The 20,152-nt window shown below is 58.5% G+C and overlaps 1 protein-coding gene and 1 long non-coding RNA gene across 2 annotated transcripts; one reads left to right on the forward strand and one right to left on the reverse strand.

Annotated features, from left to right (window-relative positions):
- Positions 1–2,406: 2,406 nt before the first annotated feature.
- Positions 2,407–20,052, forward strand: RAB8A (RAB8A, member RAS oncogene family). The gene is made up of 8 exons (XM_042978474.1): positions 2,407–2,607; positions 6,905–6,965; positions 8,836–8,896; positions 12,293–12,370; positions 13,904–13,993; positions 14,558–14,623; positions 15,950–16,000; positions 19,366–20,052. The coding sequence occupies exons 1-8, from the start codon at positions 2,484–2,486 to the stop codon at positions 19,456–19,458; spliced, it is 624 nt and encodes a 207-aa protein (XP_042834408.1). The 5' UTR covers positions 2,407–2,483; the 3' UTR covers positions 19,459–20,052.
- On the reverse strand, positions 5,082–12,300 carry LOC122236613. Its single transcript, XR_006214703.1, has 3 exons — positions 11,162–12,300; positions 7,494–7,644; positions 5,082–6,019 (listed from the first exon to the last, which is right to left on the reverse strand). It is a non-coding gene; the product is annotated as an uncharacterized LOC122236613 (long non-coding RNA).
- Positions 20,053–20,152: the final 100 nt, after the last annotated feature.

The raw sequence follows: 20,152 nt of genomic DNA on the forward strand, positions 1-20,152 counted from the left end.
TTAATTTGGTCAGGAGTGGAGAGCCGCTGAAGACTAATCAACAAAGAAACACATTAGGAAAATCCACTTAGTCATTTTCAGGAAGGACTAGAATGGGGGGGGGCAGACTAGAGGCGGGGTGGCCAGTTAGGAAGTGGTTCCTGTTAATCCCAGATAGTGCTTGCCTGGGAATGAAAAGGAAGTGATCTGGAGGAAGATGACTTGAGACAGCTGACTGGCTGGCAGGTAACTCGAAGAGAGTGTCAAAGGTGACTGCAGTTTCATTACCAGAATTGCTTTGATAATGGTCTCACGATCTGATGGGATAAGGAGTCAAAGAGAATTGAAAGCCAAACATTCGTGTGTGTAGACAATTTTTTGCTCACCAAGTGCAATTAAAAACATTTCCTTCATATTCAACATGTGGCGGACGCTGTGAGCTTGTTTCGATGGCAGAAACAGAATGTCAATGAATAAAGTATCCTCCCCTTCTCTAGGTGCCCTACCATCACTAGATTGAAGTTCCTTCTCTCCCTCCTGCCCACTCCCTGGGGCTGCAGTCTAAAATGCAGATACTGTTATAGTCCATCTGGAGTCCCGCATTCAACAGAAGTATTCAGTGTTTGTTAAATTGATCTCAGGTCTCAGGGAGCTTCCCAATCCCATGAAGTGTATGCGGAACCTAGGGCATGCCTAGGTATAACCTAGGTTAAGGCCAGATGGCAATGACTTGATCCCAACCGACCACCAACGGGTAGTGGGTAAGTGTTTTAGAACAAACATACCACAGAGTGAAATCTGGATTCGAGAATAATCCAGGAGACCAGTGCAGAGAAGAGCAAGATTCAACAACTACCAGAACCCGGGCTTCGGTTTCACTCGGAAGGTGATTCAGGCCACGCCAGTCTGAGTAGAAGTTGACACGTTCGGTTGTGGACCTGTCAAAGTACCTTTGCCAAATCCACAAAGCAGCTGGACACAGAAGGATGGCCGGGCTATGTGGATTCCTCCAAGAATCACCTGTGCGGAGATCTCAGCAGCCACAGTATTGAAGGAGATCACCCAGAGGGCGGAACAGACCTAGAACCGCGAGGAACTCCTAAGGGGCATGTGGAAACCCCAAAGACTGCCATGGGATCTGAGCAGCAGCATGCAGGGAAGGGAGGCGTCGCGGCCGAAGAAACCAGCCAGTAGAACGGTCCAAGTCCCAGGAAGGTGGTCGGTAGCGCCCAACGTTACAGACGCCAAAGCCGACGTGGCCGGCGGCTCTGCTTGAAGCTCTCCCCCGCCCCCCGCCGCCCCCCAGCAGCCAGATCAGCGGGGCTGGCCCTAGAGGGAGGCAGGAAGGGCGGCCAGGGCCGGCTTGGGCAGGAACCTTATGTGAGTCTAGACGCCTTCCCAACGCCCACCTCTGACAAGCAGGACACCACCCGGATCTCAGGCCTCCGAGGCTGGCGTGTCCCAGCTCAAAGCCACCTTCCCACTCTGGAGCCCGGGAGGGTCCCTTAAGCTCTGGCCTCGGTTTGCTCAGCATAAAAAGGCAGAATCAGACTACTGACCCCAGTGGGTTAGGGTGGGGATTAAGGACTTTCGGTGTAGTTTTCGTACGTGCCGACAACAGGCAGGCAAAGGACAACGATGTGACTGTTCCTAGCATCCTCACGACCCTAGCTCCCCTGGCGGTTGAGGCTTGGCGGGGGGTCGGGGGGGGGTGGGAACTGCAGGCAGACAGTGGTCTGGACAGTCCCTAATTAGGTCCAAAGGCGCGTCGCGAGGAGTTCCCGCGGGTACGGCTGGTGGCAGTGAAGCCGCTCAGGCGGCGGAGTAGTCCCCCCGGCCGGCGCCGAGACCCCGGAAGACGTCCCGAAGAGGCCTCGCTTCGACGATGACGAGCGTCCCCACTCTCCTTTCCTCTTCGGTTCCCCCTGGATGGACGCAGCGCCCTCCAGACGACACCGCCACCCGCGCACTCCCTTCCCGCGCTCTTCCCGGAGCCTACGGAGGCTGCGCGGGCCGTGAGGGCGGGAACCGGAGAACCCGCCGCGCGTGCGCCCTCTGCCGGCACCCAACGGTCTCCCGGGCCGCATGCGCACGCGCCCCACTGCGGGCGCGCGGAGCCGTTGGCGACGTTCCCCGCCCTCCCACTCCCACCCGGGGGCGTGGCTGCCCCCAAGTCGGGGGCGGGCAGAAGGCGGGGACACGCGATGCCCCGCCCCCCCTGGTCTTCATTTGAAGCCCCTGGACTCTTCACCGCTGGCCAATTGCAGCCCGCCCTGTCCCTAGCGCCGACCAATGACCGGCGCGCTCGGGCCGCTTCCGGCACCGCGCCTTGCTCTCCCCTTCCCCACGTCTCCCCGCGACGGGAGGGGCGCGGGGGAGGGTGTCGGCCTGGGTGACGCGCCGCGGGCCGGGAGCCAATAGGGGGCGGGCTCGGCGCTGATGGACGGAACCAGCGGCCAGTGGCGAGGCGCTGGCTGCACTTCCCGTCGGGGAGAGAGTGTAATATGGCGAAGACCTACGATTACCTGTTCAAGCTGCTGCTGATCGGGGACTCGGGGGTGGGGAAGACCTGTGTCCTGTTCCGCTTCTCTGAGGACGCGTTCAACTCAACTTTCATCTCCACCATAGGTAGCGGGGCCGGGGAGCGGCCGGGGACGCCGGAGGCCCGGGCCGGGCGCGCCCCTGAAGGGCTGGGGCTGAGGGAGCGGCTGGGCCGGACGGATCCAGGGATTAGAGAGGGTCGAGGGGACCGGAGGGGAAAAGAGCAACCGCTTCCACCTCTTTTCGGGGGTTCCCGGGCTATGGGGAAGGGGATAGGAACCGAGGGCCCATTTTACAGATGGGGAGACTGAGGCCCCAACTCTCAGCTTGCTCGTCAGGAAGTACAGGTCTTGGGCTGGGGTTTTGGCGCCGGTCATCTCGTGCTGTCCACACAGCAGCCCTCGAAGCTGTTGTTTTGGGGTCGCCGTCTTACAGAAGTGAAACAGGCTTGGGGAGTTGGCCGTAGGAAGAGGCCTTTGACATCTGACCTTATTAAGCATGTACTGTGCGCTAGCCCCTTTATGTGCATTATTACACCCTCCAGTCCTTTGTGTTAGGTGCTGTTATGAGCCTCACTGAGGAATTTGAGGCTCCGGGAGGCATGCGACTCACCCAAGGTCACACAGTCTGCAGGTGGCAAGGATGGAATTTGAATCCTTGTGGGTCTAACGCCCAAAATCAAGACTGGACCACCGGATGGGAGCACTCATCCCCAGGGCAAGCACGGCTGATCCATCCCAGAGCCAGCCCTCTCCTGCTCTTTCCTCTGTAATGTTCAGGGGTTAAGCCCCTCTCCCTGGCCCTGTTTCCCCCATGGGTGAATTTCTTCTAGAAGGAATGGCAAGAAAGAGTCTGGAGCCTTTCTCTGCCCGACCTTCCATCCCACTAGAAGGTGATAGCAATGATGACTGATAGCTGCCTGCCCTGGGACCTGTCATCCCCAAGGAGATGCCAGATAAAAACCTGAGTGAGAAACCAAAATCAGCCGCTGCCACAGACGGTGCTGACTTCCCTATCTTGAGGCCCGGGACACCAGTTGTCACTTTGCAGAACAGCCTTTCCCACAAAGCCAGCCCACGTTGTGGTTGAACAGAATTGGCTTGTTGCTTCTCAGTTCTGATATCCACAAAAGTGGAGCTGACTTGTCCCCATGTCACAAAAACAGCCATTGCCCGTGTGAAAACGTTTGACCTGGAGGTAACACCAATCAAATGGAGTGGCCTGTGAGCTGTGCAGCCTTGTTCCAGAATAGTCAGCAAGCCCAGGAGTTGATTCTGAATGGGGAAAGCCTAGGAACCAGGCTTTGCTTTACCCCTGTGTAACTCGAGCCCAATAACCTTATCTCCCTGAACCCCACCATGAGCCGCTCATTCCATTCCTGCCCCTCGCCAGGAGCTGCACTTGACAGTTGAGAGAATTGGACTGGAAATGGTCATTCCAGCTTTCCAGCCGCTGGGCGACCCTGAACAAGCACTTAGACTCTGAGCCCTGTTTCTTCAGTTTAGGAGTGATGCTCTCTGCCTTGACCAGTGCCCTGGATGGTTGAGGATCGTAAATGTACAACGAGTAAGAGGTTGTTATCGTGGCCGGAGGCGGCCTGGAGGAAGCAGAATTTCTGGCTCCTGCAGTGACAGCATCTCATCCCTGGACCCAGATGTTTCTGATTCCTCCCCCTCCACCACTCCAGGGTCCAACTTTGGGATAGCGTTTGCATCTCCATGAATCAGGAAGTGATGTTACGTCCTGGCAGGCTGTGGCTTGCTCTCACCCAGACCTCAGTGTCCCAGCGTCGGAAACTTCCTGTTCAGCACAAGCACTAGTGAGATCAATTTGGAGATTGGATCTTTCTGTTGGTTTCTCATTCTTGTCCAGGAAACCCAGTCTAGCTCTTTAGGGCTCCGAGGAGGTCGGCCTCCACTTCCAGACAAAGACATGGCTTGGGCAAGGTCATCTAGGGAGGTACAGGTGGCACTTAAACCCAGAATCCTTCCCTCCCACCTCAGTATTCTGATTACATTTGTAGTTTTCCAGTAGGCCTCTGTCTTCTGAGCAAATTTAATTCATCCTGACCTTGAAGTGATGGCCTCATAATTCTTAGCCTTGTAAAGTTTAACACTTCCTAATTAAATCTGGTGTGTTAATGAAACCCAGGAAGAGGTTAGGACAGAGTGATGCTGTGGGGCTTTGCCGGTTAAACAGGGCGTCTTGATTTCACGTGTCCCTGTGGACCTGGGACAGGAGGTAGGGGCTGTTTTAGGAAGGAACAACACTGGGCCGCTTAGTCCTGGAATGCAACTGAATGTGTAAAGGTGATTCTCTACTGGCACTGAGTACACCTCTGGCTTGTCTTTATGGATCAGGGATTAAGTGGCTGTTCATTTCCTGCCCAGCTTTCGTTTTGCCAGAGCCCGTTCTCAAAAGCTGCATCGATCACTGGCGGTGTGAACTTGGCCCAGCGGCCAAGTTCGGAATTGGTTCTTCACAGCCTGGCTCAGCTCCCACGGCTTCCTCGGGGCCCCATTCACTCATACCTTCAGGGAGACACATGGCAGATGTGAACGTGCTTCGTAAACCACACGGCACCCTGTGGCTTTTATTTCTTTCGCCCTGCCATCTTTCCCCAACGCCTGCTGTGTGCCAGCACGGCTGCAGGGGCTGAAGAAATGACTGGGGTGAATCAGAGGGAAACCAATGTAACAAGGCCTGTAGTCTAGGTGTGTGTGTGGGACTGGGTGATCAGTTTCTAGCAGATACATAGCTGGCCTCTGCCATGCTGAGTTACCGGAGACACAGCCATGAGTAAGGCGTCTGAGTCCCTGCTCTCCTGGAGCTTCTGTCCTCGTGGGCACATTTCAGATGCAGACTGATATTCCCTGTGGTCCCCTGGACAGCTCCTGAGGTGGGCAGCGATGGAATTAACATCCCGTCATCAGTTCTGAGGGCTCAAGCCAGGCTCCCGCCTCCAGGCTTCAAGGGCAAAGATGTAGAACAAACTCGCGGAGGTAAAGGCACGGTCGGGCTGTTTTCCATGGGCAACTTTCACCCCAAGATCCGTGGAGCAAATGCACTGTCAAGGTGTGCACCCGAAGAAGGAAAAGAAGCGAGGGGAGAGAGAGTGAGGATGGTCAGGAAGGCTCACCTGGGGAGGTGACTTGAACAGAGGCCTGAGTGAAGGGCCGGGGGAGCCAGGAAGTCATGGAAGGAAGCGACGTTCCAAGAGAGGGAAGAGCGAGCACGAGAACCCTGAGTCCAGACTGCGCGTGGGATATTTAGGAAACAGTCGTGGGAGCTGTTTGCCGCGCGGTGGCCAGGCGAGGCAGGACCTTGGCGCACACGCTCAACTGTTCTCACTTCATCCTGGGGCCGAGGGGGTGGCGGAAGCTTCTGGAAGGTGTTTTTGGTTGTCGCGGCGTGTGTCAGACCTTCATTCCTTTTCACGGCCGGGTGGTAGTACGGATGGGCCACGTTCTGTTTATCTGCCCATCCGTTGGTGGACACGCTGGCAGGTTTGGAACAGAGGTTAGCTTCGTGACATGGTTGAATGTGGTCAGGAAAGCTGGGGAGGGGACTGAGGGGGTAGGAGGCTGAGAGGTCACCCTGGTCTTGGGGAAAGGGGACTACAGCCGACAAGTGGGAGAGGAGGGCAGGGTCAGGAAGGCTTCTTGGAAGGCGACCTTCCAGCAGGTCTGGTGGAGGCTCAGTGGTTGAGCGTCCGACTCTTGCTTTTGGCTCAGGTCACGAACTCATGGTTCGTGGGATTGAGCCCCACGTTGGGCTCTGTGCCGACAGCGTGGAGCCTGCTTGGGATTCTTTCCCTCTCTCTCTCTGCCCCTCCCCCATGTATGCGCACATGCACGCTCTCTCTCTCTTCTCGCAAGCAAATAAACTTGAAAAAATGAAAGGAGAAAGTTTGTTAGGGCGACAGGTGGGCGGCATAGGGACCACCCACAGAGAAGGAACGGCATGTGCGAAGGCTGGAGGTCCATGAGAGCAGTATTGGGGGGCATCCTGGGGCTCCATGCCCTGTGTGTTTGGGAGGGCCTGGTGCTAGGTGGTGGGAGGCGTGGGGCTCTGGCCCTCGAAAGATTCCGTGGAGGCCAACTCTGAGAGGCTGCCTGGTGGGCAGAGGGGAGAGAACAAGGCTTTGTTGCCTGAAGGACCTGGGTTTGCCCGCCAGCTCGGTCTGCCTTCTGAGCCTCAGCTTCCCCTTCCAGGAGAGGAGAACGTTCTCTCCAGGCGCCTCCAGACTTGTTGTGGGAGCTTCCGAGATCCCAGGTGCCCCAGTACCAGGCAGGTGCTCCGTAACAGGTTGGCAGCAGCTGCCTCAGATGCAGCTTGGGCAGTGGGCTGACCGTGATGTGCCTTTTCTTTCCTTTTCTTTCAGGAATTGACTTTAAAATTAGGACCATAGAGCTCGATGGCAAGAGAATTAAGCTACAGATATGGTAAGAGGCGTTGGCGTCCTCCGCCCCTTCACCCAGGGAGTGCTTTGAGCCAGAAGCCTTGGTGCCTCTCTCTTTCCCCCTCCCTGTGACCATGGCCTCCACCTCTTTGTGCCTAGCCATACGCGTCAGGCTTTCTTCCGAAACCCAGAGACTGTGCTCTGCTGGTTACTGGGGCCTGGAGTCTGTCGGCACCTTCTGGGGACATAGCTGCCAGTCCGGGTTAGCTCAGCGTTTCGATGTGGGCACCGCTGGGCCTGGGCTTCCGAGCGGCCTGCTTCCATTGGACTTGGAGCATGCCCTCTGTGCCTGGGCGGTGGTGAAGGCTTTGGGACAACGCCATGCCCCAGCCCAGTGTTTCCTTTTGACCCTATCAGCTCGCTGAAGAAGGCCAGACATCATTTCCTCTTTTCTCCCCCACCCCCGGGGAAGCCCAAGCCTTACTTCTTTAGCACACAGACCTGAAATCCCAGAACTAAAAATAAGCTGAGGCCAGGCCCAGCGGCAAGACCCGTTTTCTCTTCCGCTTACCTGGGGCTGACTTCTTCTGATACGTGAAATCGGAGAGGTTGTGAGTCCCTGTCGCTGGCGCTGCCTGGGGTCTGTAGCCCCTCGGAAGTGCCAGGAAGGCTGAGCTCAGATGGTCAGATGGAAGCCACATCACCCACGGGGAAGTACGGGCCTTGAGCGAAATGAGAGAGAAGTCACATGTGAGAGGGTGGCGAAATCTCCCTGCCCGAGCGAGCACCTGTGGTGGGAGGGAGTGCCGTGAGGGGGGCCACGAAGCCACCTTCCCCGCAGCCCGTCTCCCTCCCCCGGGTCTCAGAGCGTGAGCATCGCTCTGCCTGCCCAGGGCGCCCCCTCGGCTCCCGTGGTGTTCGCCTCTGGTCTGACTCCAGAGTGGAAATCTGGATGAGGCCTGACGCCTCGTCAGCTGGTAATCTGCCCGTCTCTGGTCTCTGGTCCCTGGTCCCTGGTCTCTGGCTGCCTCAAAAGTTACAAGCCCTAGAAGCATCTCCATCTTTACCACGTGGCTCCCCAGCAGCCTCAGTGCCCGGAGTCCAAGGTGACACGGCGGCAGCTGGCAGAAGTTTCGCTTTCCTCTTCTCCTCTCTTCCTACTTCTGCTCTCAGCAGCCTCGATGGGGTCAGTGACTCTCTTAACGCTTCTCTAGACTGAGGCCATGGCAGAGGATAGAAATGACTGTTCCTAACCACTAACGTCACCTGCCGTTGGTGTCAGAAAGCCAGCCGAGCCCCAGATTGAGGGGCCTCCGTGCAGCCCAGCCATGCAGAGCCCTCGCAGGGTCACGAAAGGAACCCCGAGTCCAGAGACAAAAGACACGGGGCTTGCCCTGGCCCCGCCACCAATCAGTCAGGCCATCTTTACACCGAGCACTGAATGCCCCCTGTGCCAGGAGCTGGGCTGGGCACGATGTGTCTCACCCAGGTGTCGCCCTCCACCAACGAGGGAAGACTTGCTCCCTGGCTTCTGCCAAGACAGCAAGCAAGCATGAAGGTACACCCCTCCAGCCATGTGACCGGCCCCTTCCATGCCTGCATGGCCCTGGATTTTCACAGCTGACATCTGATCTCGGCTCTTCTGTGAGCCGGAAACTCTGGGAAGAATCCCCAGGAAACAGAGGTGCAGCAGAGGGGTCATTGGAGGGAATGACTTTACGCCCTATGGGGCAGGTCTTTGACACCCCTGAGTCACTGTTTCCTCCTCTGTAAGAGTAGAGGACGAAGGTGCTGTCCCACAGTCGGACAGTGAATTAAGAAACAACCCGCGTCCATCCCGGGTGAGTACCCGTTGTTCCCACGGTGATGACGATTGGTGTTTGCTGTCACCACTCTCCCTTCTTCTCCTCTAGGGACACAGCTGGTCAGGAACGGTTTCGGACGATCACAACGGCCTACTACAGGGGTGCAATGGTAGGGACTGGTTTTTGTTTCTTTTCTTAAAGTCCACGCGAACATCACTCTCGTGAATGCCCAAACCCGGATGCTTCTGGGGAGTCCGTGCTCGGGCTCCTCCGGGGTCCTCGGTCCCGGGTTAGTTTTAGGAAAAGGCTATGTGCCCTGCCCCCACCCCGACATACATCCTCTTCTGCTTCAGGGACAATGCAGGGTTTAAGGACGGTTAATTCTTTGGGAATGAGGGAAGACAGAGGAAGCCGGTTCTTCCAGGTGAGGTCAGTGAAATTGGAGATAGCATGCCCCGACACTTAGGAGCGCTCACGTGGCCTGTGTCAGTCTCTGTGGAATTTGCTACTGAAAACTTGAACATCATCCAGGAGCTGACTTGCTCTGGGCAGTTGGCCGTTGTACGGTCCCCCGGGCCAGAGGCAGGGTGCTATCACAGGAAGACTCGTTCCTTATCCCTCAGGTGCTTTTACGGAGCACCTTCTCTAGGCCAGGCCTGAGCTAGATGCGGAGGAGGACCCGGAATAGGCCGGGTTCCTGCCCTCCGAGTGGGTCGAGCTCATGTGAGGTGTGCACACAGCGGAGCGCTCAGGGTCTGGGGGGAGCGGGAGGCAGAGCCCTGGCCCCTGGCTCAGCACCCTGGGTCACCCTCTGAGCTGCATCTCCTTACTTGGAAAGTGGAACAGAGAACAGGACTCCGTTTCGGGCAGCCACGAGGGCGGATGGCCGTCTGCCCGTTTCTGGCGCCCGGTGCACACCCCGTCATGTGACCGCATACATGCCTGTTTCCTCTGCAAGACCACAAGCTCTGTGAGGGCAGGGCCACGTCTCAGTCACTGCCGTATGCCCCATGCCTGGGACCACACTGGGTATGTGGTGGGTATTCGGGAAATACCGGTGGACGGCAGAAATGAACGGAGGCATTAAGTATTTAGAGTATCCCACACAGCTTTTGAAACATAACAGAAACTCAATCATGTGCATTGCAACCTTAGCACTCCTCATTAAAATTTATTTACTAATTTCCTGGCTGTGCTCTGGTGGGGCAGGGGCCTCGGGGAACCGGGGTCCTGGGGGAGCTTCTGCTGTGTGGCCTCAGGTAGCCCCCCTCCCCATCTGGGCTGAAATAGTCCCCCACCACCTCCCCCATTCTCTGAGGCCTTTCATGTGCCAGCTGCTGGGCCCAGGTCTTGGCCATTAACAGCGGAGCACGGGTGCCACGGTTGTCCACGTTTCACTGACAGGGGACCTAAGGCCTAGCACGGTTCCATGTCCTGCTTCAGTTCACGCAGAGGGGAAATGACTGGGCCAGTGCCGATTGGCTGTCTCCAGTGCCCACATCCTCAGCCAGCCCTTGATGACGCTGGCCTGAGCCAGGGTGTTTGTGGCTTGCAGTCCTAGATTGGATATATATAGCCTTATAGAACCCATATATAAAGCCAGTGACCGCATGTGGCTCTTTGAGCGTAAATTGACGCAAGTAAGAAATCCAGCCCCTTGGTCGCACCTTTTAGGCACTGCAGAGCCACGTGTGGCCAGGGGTGACCTTACCGGATAGCTCAGAGAACATTGCCCCCATCGCAGCCATCGCCCTCTCCCTGCATGGTACTAGACTCTTGGGTCCCAAATTTGGGGACATTGGGTGTCCGTTGTCCCGTTGGGAGCTTACAAGCTGATAGGGGCAGCCGTGCCCAGTGGGGGCTGGGAACATGGTCGCTTGGGGCCCCGAGGAGAGTTTCCACGGAGGACCTGGAATAGGGTGATCCCGTGTTTTCTCGGCGCTTCTCGCTCCTGATAGCTCCACCCACCACCCCCACCCCCTCGGGTGGTGAATATCTGGCACCTTGGAATCTGGAGCGTGGGGTGTCAACTTGCTGGTGGTGGCCAGAGCCCTGGGCCACCCGAGGGGCCAGTCCCTGGATAAAAGGGAGGAAAGTTCTCATGACCTCGTGGCGTTTCTTGCCCCCTGACGGCCAGAGGCCTCTGCAGTGCTTGACCTAGGGAGTCTGCGCACCGGGATCTCGTACTCGAGCTGGCCTTGGCTGGGGAGTGGCCGACAGCACGGCCCCTCTACAAGCTCCTGGTTATCCTGCAGGTGGTCTCCGTTCAGTCTCCCCAAGAGACCCCTGAGAGGGGGCCCCCAGATGGCCTTCCGGAGGGGTCCTGGCCGGGGCCTCAGTTGTGGCAGGCTGCGAGGCCCCTGCGTGTCTCCTTGGGTTCACGGCGGGGCTTCGGAATTACAGGGGCTCTCCTTTCCCGTCCCTGAGGTCTTACCACACGTCCTCGCCGCTCTCCACCCAGTGCCCGCAGCCCACGTTCTCACTCTGCAGACTCGGGCAGCCTCAGGGACGTCTTGGCTGGCACCAGCGGTCTCGGATGCAGGGCCGGGCCGTCGGGAGGGGGTGGCCTCAGCACATGGAGTAAGCCAGGCCGGCCCAGGACAGCTGGGGCCCTGTGCCTGGAAGGTGGCCCTCGGCGTTACTTGGTCCTGATGAGGGCCCAGGGAGGTTCCTAATGGGAGCTGGTGTGACCAACTTGTTCAGGGTCAGTCTCTCCCGGGCTTGAACCTTTAAGGGTGCTTTTGTGGGCCTCAGTTTGCTCTGTATCAAACAGGGACACGTGTCCTTCGCAGTGGCGGCAAGGTCACGGGCCCAGGTGGAGGTGGGTTCACTCTGCAGCTCTTTAGGGACTCCTGCGCTGTCTCCCACCTGCTCACACGTGGGTAACGGACCCTCAGGGGCCTCAGTGCCGCCCAGCCCCACGCTCCAAGCTGGCCCCGTGGGTGGACTCATTGGAACACACAAGAGTGTCAGGATCAGGCCATCCAGGGTTCAGACCCCGGTTACGCCCTTTACTCTCTCACAGGAAGGGAGGCGGGCCTGGCCACCCCACACCTCTGGGTCCTCGTCTGCAGAGTGGGGACAGCCGGACCCACCTGTGAGGGCTGTGAGGCTTCAACGGGACCCTACCATAGAACGCGGTGCGCAGTAGGTGCTCAGAGGGGACTCAGGCAGGGCGGACTGAGTGAAGGGGAGCACTGTGGGCTCTGGGGCCTTGGAGCATGGGGCTGGGAGGCAGGTGGGACGCCGAGAGCTGCCAGGCCATGGGCACACGTGCCCTGCTGGTGCTGGGGAGCCCGCGAGGCTCGTCTGCAAGCACGAGTGTGGTGGGGTCTGGTCTGCAGGGTGAAGGGTCACCTTGGTGGCGGGGTGGGCAGGACTAGAGCCTGGGCGACCAGGGAGGAGCCGGTCCTGGAGTCCAGCAGAAGGAAGGGCCCCAGGGGTGGAGTGGAGGGAGTTGGCAGGAGGGGCGTTTTGCTGGGGTCTCGGCCACCCCACCTTGCTGGGGCCTCCCCCTCAGCTCGCAGCTTGTCCAGAGCACACGTTTGTCTCCCTTCCCACCCAGGGCATCATGCTGGTCTATGACATCACCAACGAGAAATCCTTTGACAACATCCGGAACTGGATTCGGAATATTGAGGAGGTAAGGCTTGCGCCCCTCACGTGTAGAGGAACTTCATGCATGTCCCCACCTCGGTCGCCACCCCAGAGCTCCTCGGATAAGAGATGAGCTCACTGAGGCACAGAGACCCCTAGAAGTCACTTGCCAAGAGCTCCATGGCCAGGGATGTACCCGGAATGGGGACCGGGACCCAGGTGGCTGACCCTGGAGACCACACATGGGCCTCGCGTCATCATGGGGTGGCCCTGAGAGCCCATTAATTTCCCCACCGGGGCTGTCAGGTTTGGGCAATGTCTCAGCCGTGAGAGAAGAGATACCTGAGCTCTTGATCACTGTGAGCATTTGGTGCTTTCTAGAAACGGGAGGTTCCAGGATAGGCATGACCCTTGCATTTGGCAGACAGGCATTTCAGATTGTACTCTGAGTTTCAGCAGAGCGGGGTGTGAGCTGGTTTGAGCCACCCGAGTTCAAGCCAGCAGCTCTTCGACTGCAGCTGGCTGGGAAAGCAGACCTTGAACCCAGGAGGGAAAAGAAGGCAGTTAGCCCCGCCTCCCCGTCCCAAAGCTGGCGTCCCCGCCTTCTGGCTTCCCAGACAGGCTCACCCCAAAGCCTTCTTGGACGACAGCACTTGTGTCTCTCGGTGACTCACCAGGTGGGGCTTCGGGTCTGAGGTGCAGCGAGAGGACTTCACCCATCCATAAAGCCGCAGCCAAAGGTCACGCCACGGCTGACATCCGTGAGCAGTGGCACCAGGCCGCCATCCTGACAGGCCCACTGTCAGACCTGATGGTCTGCTGGCCGGAGGCCGTGCCCGGGCTGAGGACAAGGAACCACTCCCATTGGTCCTTGTGGAAACTCAGTGTTTCTGGCCAGTGGGCGAGAGGGTCTTGCAGTTAACAGGAAGTTCGGGAGCAGAGCAGTGTTTCACGAGACCTGATCTGAGCTACACGATGAGGTCCCTTTCCATACCCTCGTCCTTCGGGAAGCGTGGAACCTTCCACTGGAGCCCAAGAAAGGGTTGGAGGAGGAGCCCTTTACAAGCATGAGGCAGCTGTGGGGGGCGCCAGGGGATGGGGACACCCCGGGGCTGGCTGCAGTGGGGGGCCATTGCCACCCCAGGCACTGCCTACTTCCAGAGTCCAAACGGAGCAAACTGGAGTGGGGCGGAAGGTCCTGGGAGAGCAGCTGGGGCCTCCAGCGGAAGAGGCAGGGAGGGAGGGAGGCAAGCGGGGGTAAATATCCCAGCCTCGCTTGCCTCCGTAGGCCAGACCCTGCCAGGAGCCCAGGGATGGCCTCAGGGCCTGGGTGACACAGCCCGTAGGGAAGCTGTCCTCAGCAGCCAGAGAGCATGTCCTCGGTCAGAGTAGTAGCCAGAACCTGGACTCTGCTCTTGTATTGGCTGTGTGACGTGGGACAGGCCACTCAGCCTCTCTGATCTTCAGCTCGTCCCCTGTACAAGGGTGTGTCAGCAGTCTTGGCCCACCACGCGGATTTCGGGAGACAGACTGTGTGTTGGCCTCTGACCTCTCACCACCCGTCTGCCCTCCCCTTCAGCATGCTTCTGCAGATGTCGAAAAGATGATACTCGGGAACAAGTGTGACGTGAACGACAAGAGACAAGTGTCCAAGGAACGGGGAGAGAAGGTGGGCATGGCCACCGGCGTGGGCCTGGCACCTCGTGGCACAGGGACCTCAGGGTTTTAGGGTTCTCTGCATGGAGGCCTGTTCTGCCCCAGAGGGTCTCCGATTGCTCACTCGCCGAGTGGGCTTTGGGGGAGACTCTCTCACAGTCTCTACAAGCATACGATAACCGGCCAGCCTGGCTTGTACAAGACTGAGGGGGTCTGGGACTCAGGACAAAGGGAGAGTGGAAGGCACTCCCTCCGCTGGGCTTCCGTCTAAAGACTGCACACGCAGCGGCTTCTGGGATGTGCTCTGTGTGCTCCCTCACGGCATCCGGTTGGAACCTGTGGGACCCACAGGAAGCAGAGGAGAGAGCAGTGGTTTGAGCCACGCCCCCTCCACCCTCCTGCCAGGGATGTTCACCACCTGCTCTCCACTGGGGACTTGAGGGAGCAGCCCACGTGTCAGATCCATGGTCTGAGACCCCCCCCAACTCCCGCCTCTGCACTGCTCCTGGCTCAGGGTTTGTGGGGTTCAGGGGTACCTAGTGGCTAACATGCACGTGTGTATCTCCCTTCCACGCAGCTCGCCCTGGACTATGGAATCAAGTTCATGGAGACCAGTGCGAAGGCCAACATCAACGTGGAGAACGTGAGTCCTGGGTCCTCTGGGCTGAGGGACAGGCTGCACCCTCTGGGGAGGCTCTACCAGGGGGACCGACCTCAGGCCCTGGGCTGCCTAAGGTCGGTCCCTCATTCGGCTGGCCACGCGGCACTTTCTAGGCGGTGTGCCAGGCCCCTTGAGGGAGTTGCCATGTTCTGACATCAGCAGGTGCAGGCCCTGGCTGGGCACCTAGGCTGTTACCTCAGTGGTTCTTGGGCAGCCCTGGGGAGCAGGCGCCGTTTTACCAATGGAGAAACGGCCTCAGAGAGTCCCAGCTGACAGGTGCCCAGGCCCAGCTCGATGTGTGTGCCCTCGGCCCTGCCACCCTCACAGACAGGCCCCGGTCAGCAAGCCCAGATGACTGAGCTTTGGCCGGGGCCACCCGCTCTTCTCCGTGGAGCTGATCTGCCGACCTCCATCCCACTGCCCCAGTGATCTTTCCAAAATTCACCTTCCATGTTGCTCCCAACCTCAGCCCAACACGCCTGGCACAGAAGGCCCTCCCTCACCAGCCCCAGGCGGTGTGTGCCACCCACAGCTTGGGCCTTGCCCACAACTTTCCATCCCAGGCCACCCGTGCCACACCCTCATTGCACCCCCTTTCCCCTCAGGGCCCAGCCCGAGTGGCCCCTCGCAGGGAGACCTTCACTGTCCCCCAGACCCTTAGGCCCACCACTTTGGTCTTCCCTAGCACCGAAACCAGCCTTCACAACAGAATATTCCACGTCATGTGGGCGTTCGTTGAGACTCTGCCTCCCTACCAAGAGGGGCCAGCTCGAGCCTCGTCAAGCATGGGGAGGCAAGCCTTGACCTGGCACTGGCCCTCCCAGGCCTCCCTGCTGGCAGAGACCCCACGCGAAGTGTGTTTGGCTAAGAACGGCTTGTTTTTCCTCTCTGCCCGGCCCTGACCTGACTGTCAGAGGTGGGGGCAAAAGTGGACAGAGCACAGGAGTCGGCGGTGGAAAACTGGGCCCTCCTCCTGGATCCTTCTGGCTCTGTCAGTTAGGCACTGGGTGCCTTCAGACAAGTCACTCGACCCCTCTGAACCTCAGTTTCCTCTGTGTCCAGTCAAGGGTGACCCCATGTCCCAGGTCATTGGCTCAGGGGAGGTGGCGGTCCAGCTTGGCAGGAGTGGCCCAGTGGTGGCAGGAGATGGGGCTGGACAGGTGAGACCCCACCTGGGAAGCCACCCTGACGCTGCTCCCCTGCCCACCCCACTGTCCCGCCACTTCTCCTACACAGGAGTGGCCCAGCACCCGCAGGCCCCTACCCGCTTCCTGCTCCCGCGGCCCTGACAACATCCTTATTCCACAGGCATTTTTCACTCTCGCCAGAGACATCAAAGCAAAAATGGACAAAAAACTGGTGAGTGTATGTGCTTTCTGAATCCTTGCATGGGTCCCTGTTGGAGCCAGCCATCCTTGGCCTCAGTGCTGTGACGCCTCCCCGGGCAGATCCTGCTCTTCAGGGCCCGGCTAGACCCAGTCGAGCATCTCTGGGAAAGGGGCAGGAGTTAGCAGGAGTGGTTTGGGCATCCACAGCAGGACACCCTGCTCTGCCCCATCCGCTGCTCTGGGGCCCGGAGCTGCTCCGTGACAGGTGCTCCCTACTAAGTTCATGGGCCAGCAGGGGACACGCGGCCCTTGCCATCCTACCTGGGAGATGGCACGTGTGAGGAGAGAGAGCCTCCTGCAGAAAAGGCAGGCCCAGAGCCACAGTCCGCCACCCCCCCAGTCCGTGACAAGACACCCCCTGCCCTCCCCCACCCCCCACCCCCCATCCCCCCCCCCCGCAGGGCTGACAGCCACCAGCTTTCCGTCTTGATGAGTCCACCCCAAGTTCTGCTGGCTGTGACAGTTCTGTGACCTTCGGTGGGTGCCAGGGCCCTGGGGCCTCTGAGAGGTCCCACCTGGATCCCTCCGTATCCGCCCTTTTGTCTGTTTTCTGGCCTTTTTGTTTCATGGTCCCCACTCTCTACAACTACCACTTTCTTTGGTCACATCTACACACTCGAGTTTACGTTGGGCGTGTTCAGCCCCTAAACACTGCTGGGAGTCTTGGCCCCGAGCCCTCCATTCCAGTGGCCCCCGTTTCCCGGCCAGGTGACACCCCTCGCTGTCTGATTCCAGGGCGTGAAGTGAGCTATTCGTTGGCTTGCGTTACGCCTGGTCACACGCGAGTGCGCACGTGACACAAAATGCCACTCAGGTAGGTCACGTCTGACTGAAAACATGGCTCCGGAATTCTAAGATGCTGCGAATTCAGTCACAAGGGATGGGATCCATTTAGTGGCAGCCCTTTAGCCAAAACAGGACCGTGTCCACGCAAGCAGACGTACGGCCCGACGACGGCGTGCAGTGTTCCTGTAATTTTGTTTCTCTTCAGCCAGAGTTTGATTCTAGAGGCTCCTTCTGACACTCGCCCCCCGGCGGTGACACTAAGCATCACACTCACTTTTTCCGTAGCCTGTGCTTTCGGCATCGGCCTGTCAACTGCCCCTAGAATGTGCCGTGTCCTTCCAAGGCCCAGACTGTGAAACACGGGTGTGCAGCCACAGTCCGTGCGACCTCTCTTTTTCTGAGCTGAACTGTAAATCACAGTTAAACGCCTTCTCGTTCCCTGTCACCTTTGTTCACATGCAGAGTTGCAGCCTCCACGGCTTCCTATCTGTCTTTTTAATCGAAATGCCACTGACGTTGAACGTTGCGTAAATTTGAGGCTTACAGTACGTTGGTTTTAACACGCTGGGAGCCGATACCTCTATTATCTCACATACTCGTGTACTTACTGTTTCTCTTTTGCGTTGAGAACAATTCAGATCTGGTCTCTTAAGCAACTTTGACTGTGATCGCTGTGCCGTGCATCAGATCTCCAGAACTGTCTATGTGCTAGTTGCAAGTTCGTATCTGTGTTACTCAGACGGCCAGTTCTGCCCACCCCTGCCTCCCCTCCTAGAGCATCAGGGGAAGCCAGGCCCCGCCAGCACCCTCCTCCCGGACCGCTGGTGCTCTCCCGCTCCGCTCAACCCAGCGCTCCTCACCGCTGAGCACACACTGCGTCCCCACAACCCGCCCGGGCCGCTGCCACCCTCTCCACCTTGTCACCCTGCCGCTTCCCTGCCGTCCACTCCAGGCCTTTTTTTGTTCCTCACATGCCCCACATTCCTTTAGACTTTCCCCTCCACCGGGGAAAGTGGCGGTCCGGCTTGGCAGGAGTGGCCCAGTGGGTGCCCCCCTCGCGCATCCGGGAATGCGTTCCCGGAACAAGCTTAGTAGCGTCAACGACACACGAGCATGACGGTTCTGGAGGTCACAAGTCTGAAACGGGTCTCACTGGACTGAGACCAAGGTGTCAGCAGGGGTGCCCTCCCCACAGGGAGGACCCGCTGCCTTGCCTTGTCCAGCTTCTAGAAGCCACCACATTCCTTGCCTTGTGAGCCCTTCCTCCGTCTTCCGAGCCAGCCACCCAGCACCTCCCTGACCCTGCTTCCTGCTTCCTTTGTCTCGCTCTTCCTCGACCACGGCTGGAAAGTTTCTCTGCTTTTAAGGAGTCGCAGGGTTAGATGGGGCCCACCTGGGTGATCCAGGCCCCTCTCCCCACCCCTCCTCAATCGCGTCTGCAAAGTCTCTGCCACCACGTCACGTACCGTCTGTGCAGGTTCCAGGGACGAGGGCGTGGACATCTTGGGGGGCAGTTACTCCGCTGACCATGGCCCCTGGACCATCCCTGGCCTCGCTTCCGAGAGGTCTGCGCTCCGACATCACCATCGAAACGCTTCTCCACCCTTCACCTGTTTTGTCTCATTACTCGCTGCTGTGGAAAGCGCCGCTCAGTTGTTTAGCTGTGCGATTTGTCTGCCCCCAGCGGGACCTTTTGTCCTGTCCACCCCTGCCTGCCCAGCGCCCACAAAAGTGCCTAGCACCACATAAGTGTTCGATAGTTGCCTGAATAAAACTTCAGGTTTTACCTAAGAGCACAAAGGCAAGAAGAGACTAGTCAAAAGGAGACCAAACCTCGCCAACAGTAGAAGGAGAAAGCAGGGTCTGAGTTCCCAGGGTAGGCAGGGGCCAGCTCGCAGAGGCTTCAAGTGACGGATTTAGGCCACTCCTCAGAAACCTGGGGGAGGTGGATGGGTGTCAGTATGGACTGAGCAGACGAGATCAGAGATTAGGGCTTATGCCACCAGCTGCGGGGCAGAAGGTGGACAAGGGGAGAGGTGGGTCCAAGCCTTGGCACACGGTTACGGGGAGTCCTGTGTGAGTGGCGTTGCGACCTTGAGCCCAGCCTCCCCTCAATCCCAGGAGACAGTCTTTCCACTGCCCCTGGGCTGCCTCGCCGGGAGGGGCTGAGCACAGATGGATAGATGGATAGAGGGACGGAAGTAGGGAAAGGAGAATGAGATGGGTCAACAAATGGTGGGAAAGTTGTCGAGGAGATGAATGGAACGGGGGATGGGCAGGCGACTGAAAGACTGACAATGAGTGGTTGGAAAGGGGAGGAACGTAGCAGATCTGGGGTTTGTAAAAAGCGAGTTGGAAGGGACAGTTGGATGAATGGATGGTTGGAAGGTGGCAGAAGGTTTGACAAATGGGAGGGGACGGGTGGGTGGATGGACCATCCGGATCCTGGCAGACGGGTGGGTGGTTGGTTCATTGGTCGGTGGGCCGGTTGGTTAAGAGACATAGTGCTGATCCCCAGCCATGACCTTGCAAAACCCTTTGCAATTTCAGGAAGGCAACAGTCCCCAAGGGAGCAGCCAGGGAGTCAAAATCACCCCAGACCAGCAGAAGAGAAGCAGCTTTTTCCGATGTGTTCTTCTGTGAGGAGCACTGCCTTACTCTGAGCCTCGCTCAGCTGAGCTGACTGTGCCTGTCCTGAGCGAGCCCCTCGCTCGGCCGGGGGCCCTCCCCCCCCAACACTCCCTGCCGTGCCGCGGCCACCGGGCCCATGGCCACCAGACACAGTTGAGAAATTGTTGATTTTAGTAACTGTCTGATCTTTTTTCAACTTTGGAGATGGAATAAGTTAAGAATTTGCTATTTTTCTGGTCTGCGGAACGGGCCCTCTCACCACGTGACCAGAGAGGAAGCTGGAGCGGAGCTGTGGCCGCCAACATCAGCCGGCACGGTGGGCCTCTGTCTCCAGGCCTCCCTGCAGCACAACCGAAGCCCCACCGGAAAGCCCGTCCACGTCCCCACCACGGAAGCCAGGCCCCGGAGCCCAGCGACGGTTCCAGGAGTGCTGGGCCCCCACACCCTGAGCGAGGCGACGCATGCCGGGCCCACAAAGCGTCCAGCCAGCACATCTGACGCCTACCTTCTCCTCTTCTGTCAGTTTTGGACAAGTGACGAAAACCATTCTCTTTCCCCCCTCCTTTCTCTTCTTAACTGTCAAGCCAGACCAAAGGGAAGCACAAATTACGGAAATCCTGAGGAAAGAAGCGTGGGGGGAGCCCTTCCTGTTTCACAACCAGGTGCTGGTCTGCAGTCCAGCCTCGGCCGGCTCCGTGGGCCTCTC

Source organism: Panthera tigris, chromosome A2 (genome assembly GCF_018350195.1).
Source record: "Panthera tigris isolate Pti1 chromosome A2, P.tigris_Pti1_mat1.1, whole genome shotgun sequence".
NCBI lineage: Eukaryota > Metazoa > Chordata > Mammalia > Carnivora > Felidae > Panthera > Panthera tigris.

Excerpts from the sequence above, each read along its gene's own strand:
- RAB8A (XM_042978474.1), top strand. The coding sequence starts at position 2,484 with ATGGCGAAGACCTACGATTACCTGTTCAAGCTGCTGCTGATCGGGGAC. Across the intron at positions 14,624-15,949 it reads CCAACATCAACGTGGAGAAC|GCATTTTTCACTCTCGCCAG; the intron begins GTGAGTCCTGGG and ends CTTATTCCACAG. Across the intron at positions 16,001-19,365 it reads CAAAAATGGACAAAAAACTG|GAAGGCAACAGTCCCCAAGG; the intron begins GTGAGTGTATGT and ends TTGCAATTTCAG.